This window comes from Botryllus schlosseri, chromosome 10, assembly GCF_051294905.1.
Source record: "Botryllus schlosseri isolate E-star chromosome 10, Bs_hap1, whole genome shotgun sequence".
NCBI lineage: Eukaryota > Metazoa > Chordata > Ascidiacea > Stolidobranchia > Styelidae > Botryllus > Botryllus schlosseri.
Window position 1 is genome coordinate 28,419,982 of NC_137245.1, and position 4,505 is coordinate 28,424,486.

The window sequence follows — 4,505 nt, forward strand, 5'->3', positions numbered from 1 at the left end:
AATAATCCAACAATATGTCAGTTTGCTACCAACATGTTGAACTTGGCTGTGTTCAAGCAACCAATTGAAGCACCAACAAGTTCCAACGTTAAGTTATGACTATGTAGGACATAGCAACAGTATGATCGATATTTTTTAAATATACTGTTCTTTGCAATGATATGCTGTTAGTTTGCAATTTTTCAGTCATTTTATAGTATGGTTCTGCTGTTTCCAGGGACAAGTTTAGAAGCACAAATCGTCCGAAAAAAACGCGGTAAATAATTATTACTCACATTGTTGAGTATCCGTTGAGTTGCAGAGTCATATCCAATGTCACACCAATAATAGTTATGATCCCAGTAGAGAGGATCTATACCCCCAGCACCAGCAGTACTTTACAGATATTTGTTGTGAAGATGAAAGTGACGGCAGTTAACATCCGATATCAATATCTCCAGTTTGAATCTCAAAACATCCCTCTTCATTTGACGTTACAACTACGTCCTCTTCATTCTGAAACATAATATGAGCAACACGTCATCCATCTTTTCAACAAGCTTGGATCAACAGAACAGCAACGGGGAGAGTAGGCCTACTCCCTGATTCCGTTTGATTTCACTGCTCTATTGAAATAATTTGTCTATCATCAGTTACCACAAGAAAGGACGTAGTTTATTTTTGTCCTTGATGTTTTATAGCTATTACTTACGTCTTTAAACATTTCTTTGAGTTCTTCCTCAGTCAGATCGATCGGGTAGATATGCAGAATACACACATCTCCAAGTATCAAATGGCTGCAGAAATTGAAAGTCGCAGTCTTACACGCGGTGTCGCTGCACGGAACAACAAAAGCACTGAATCGGTCTGCCGCTTCCAGGCTAGTTTGTAAAGGCTATGATTCTAATCCAACCAATGATATAAATACAATGATTGGAAACTCCCGCGAGCTCTGCGTTTCAGCGTGTTCCGAGTCACGCTTCATCGCTTACACAGTTACGTTGTAAACAAAACCTCCCTCGGCAATACGCCTTTGACGTACTAGCAATAATATGATAAAGTTTGCTTTATTACATCATTGGCAGCCAGCGTTAACGTGCTGAATATAGTTTTAGAGACGTATTTCTTTCTAGCGTCTGGTATTCATTCCTGACTAGACCAGCGGACCGCAGCCGTGGAAGCAGTTTCTTCTCCATCATTCAAGTCGAAATCTCTGCATGTGCATATTACGCTAATTATATCCACATTTAACATGGACTTGATATGTTGGTAAAATCGATGTCCCAATGAGCCTGCGTGATGTACAATATTGTTTTGCGAAGTTATCAAGCATTTAACAATGGTGGCTAGTATGTAATATGGGTCAGAAGACTCATTTTAAAATTTATTGAGTCAAGGCATTCAGGATAATTTTTATACTCTTGCCACTGTCCATTCAAAGTGCAATGTACTTTTTGTATAGGTTATACTTTTCATCGTTATAAGATGGCCTCCTCATCTACTTTAACTGTCGTAGTTGACATGGAAGATGCAATGGGAGACGAAATTGAGGCAGTAGCGGAAAAGAGCAGGTTAGCATGCAATGTAAGACACATGCCGCAAGTTATTCACCCTCAACACACTCCCAGATTCGACCAGCACCATCTATGTGACGGAACTATTCCAACAGTTGAAGTTATTATGGACGAAAGAAAGTAATCCTACCGTAAAAGTAATAAATTTCCAATTCAACAATTCAATTCCGCTTCCTTGCAGTTATTTGTCAAATCAAATGGTCACCAGCAGTTCATCAGAGGGGTGTCAATGTAAGTAAGGCGCCACTTAAGGTAGTATTTGTCACTAATGCTTTGATAGAATCAACTACAAGATATGAAGTACTATTTAGATGCTTTGTATACAGATTGCAGGCTAAAACAAGACCGCATATTCAGTTAAGCATAACTAAATACACAATACAGGCTGATTTAGGCATTTTGTCGCTTTAGTTCATTCATGAACCTGAGTTTCCTAAACAGTTACAGATGAAGATGAAGATGAAGATGAAGAAATCAAAAGTGCATGGTCCAGGAGCACCAACGGTCAAATACTACCAGACAACTTGTTTAAGTATTTGAAGAACACGATTGAGAAGGCCAGTAGTGGGAGCCAGTTGATGTACATGTTCAGCTGTGATAGTGATGGTATGACACTTCCAGAACAGTTCCCAAGTCAGCCAAGAGTATTTCTACTTCAAAGTGTGCGCAGAGTATTTGACATAGCGTCATCCAAATTTCACAGAAAGAAACCTAGTAAAAAGGAAGTTAATTGTGACCTGACCAAGGATGAAATGTATATCATACAGTATATTGCCGGCTATATACTTCAGAAGATGAAAAAACGTTGCCGAGAAACATACGAATTCGATTTGATATGCCAGTTGATTGAAGACGAGCCTGATGCCAACGTGTCACCAAATTCATTAATATCTGTATTGCAGAATAAGGATTTTGGCCAATTGACCGTACCTGTCCAGGGGTTATTGAATGCATTAATGGTTATTGAGACTAAATTTCGATCAGGATACCAACACCATCATATTGTTGAAAATGTTATGCATGATATAGATTTGACGACGTTCACGCTAGCACTTCAAAACTCCATAACAAATCAGTTGCTTGAAAAAATCTTTCGTTATTATATCAGAATTCGCTGCTACCAAAAAGCAAGAGTCATCAACTCAGAACTTCAGAATAATAAGGACCAAAATATTAGTCAACGGAAGGTGTTGAAGTCTATTTGCACCAAGAAGTGATTTGTACGCAGTGAATACAATGTGATGAATTTTCTTTCTCGAATTCTGAAAAACAGTGCTATAGTAACTCATTGAACAATTGCATCACACGACTACAATAAATATGCACAAATGCAATTTACTTGAGCATTTCTGTTCAGTTGATGACACGGCAGTGGGGAGTAGACATTTGATTCTACTCAGAAGGCTTTTGACGCTTGGCATCAGAATGTGTTGAAGCATCAAACAGGACGTTTGAACCCCTGGTATTTTTCAAGTCTTTTCTGACGCCAATAATTCTTTGCAAATGACCATATCGCTCCAGGTCCGGGTTTTCACAAGTACCGCCAGACTTCCTGATCTGGCCAAAAAACGTTTCCAACGGATCCTGATTCAACCTCTTGGTAATAATATAGTAATCTGTTGGAAGCAATGGCAGGAATGTCCGAATCAAATTAACGATTGCCATTGTCGTTAACTCGAGACCCTCATACGTTTGCCAGCTCAAGAATTTTTTGGCTTTCTCAGTTGCTGTTCCTCCAGCGCAAGAATCTTTCCATTTCCGCATTTGAGGCAAGAAATCATTTTCCAGCCAGTCCAAGCGTGAATCGTCTGGACTGCAATATGGCCTCAAGTCAGCGTTGTAGGTGAACTTAGTTGACGTATTCATAATGTCGAACCACTTGTTGAAGATACCGGCAAACCATGCAGAAGCTTCCATATCCTCACCTCCCCTCGCTCGCATAATACGCGCAACACTATTAGAGAGAAGCTGAGCAGCAAAAATCACCCGCATCTTCGCAAAGCTTTGCATACGAAAATGTGCATCCGTCAATTTGCAGCATCTCAATTCCGTCGTTTTAAACAGTTTGGGAACAGCCGTAAAATGCCGCCATCGAATAAATTTACCATCCTTGTTAAGAAGTTTCGTACCACCGGTGCGGCTGGCGTAGAGGTTGTTGCGTACGGTTTTTAACAAATGAGGAGGGTCGAAAATCAAAAATATCTCATGCTGGGGGTTGAATATATTTTGGCATTTGTAAGGAAACCTCAAGTTCAAGTTATTCAGCTCTTGGAACATCTTGCGATTTGCACTGAGTCCATCAGCAACAAACGCAGCTACCCGAAATCCACAATCCTCCAAGATGCCGACACATTCCCAGAATATACTTGAAAGTTGGAATGAAGCCACCGACTTCGTTGCATAGTATGCCAAGGGCATGGAAAAAGACGTTACCAGGCCTCTAGCATAAACTTGAAGAGCATGTGTAGCTGGTTCACCAACATCTACAGGTCTCGACTCGCCAAGATCAACGAACCCGACCATGACGCATGCTTCTAATAAATTTCTCAAAGTTTTCAGCCCATTCATATTTGGCGCCAGTACAAAAACGTTTTGCTGGTACTTTGAACAAATGCGCATTGGCAGAGGTTTTAGCACACCCTGGTATGCAACACTGCCTGCCCATGCTGACGCAACCAACTATTCATCTATCAATTAACTTCAAGAAAAATAGTTATAATTGTGAATAGTCAATAAAATTGCTTTCTGAGAGAGTCTTCATTTTCATACAACCAAAATACATAACAAACGGCAGTGATTGTAGCAAATGGTCAATGAAGCAATGTCTGGGCGAGTAGTTAAATGGGTGTCGTCGAATTTTCACGATGGCCACCCACTAGCAATAAGATAACCCCCACAAGGATCTTAATCAGTTTCGCTTTCAAGATATCAGATGGCGTTAATTGCTGTCTT

At 40.1% G+C, this 4,505-nt stretch overlaps 1 protein-coding gene across 1 annotated transcript; it reads left to right on the forward strand.

Moving 5' to 3' along the window:
* Positions 1-2,161: 2,161 nt before the first annotated feature.
* Positions 2,162-2,887, forward strand: LOC145447721 (uncharacterized). Its single transcript, XM_080325973.1, has one exon. It carries the CDS (start codon positions 2,162-2,164, stop codon positions 2,768-2,770), a length of 609 nt encoding a protein of 202 aa, XP_080182099.1. The 3' UTR covers positions 2,771-2,887.
* The last annotated feature ends 1,618 nt before the right edge of the window (positions 2,888-4,505 follow it).

Coding starts and splice junctions, on each gene's coding strand:
- LOC145447721 (XM_080325973.1), top strand. CDS start 2,162: ATGACACTTCCAGAACAGTTCCCAAGTCAGCCAAGAGTATTTCTACTT.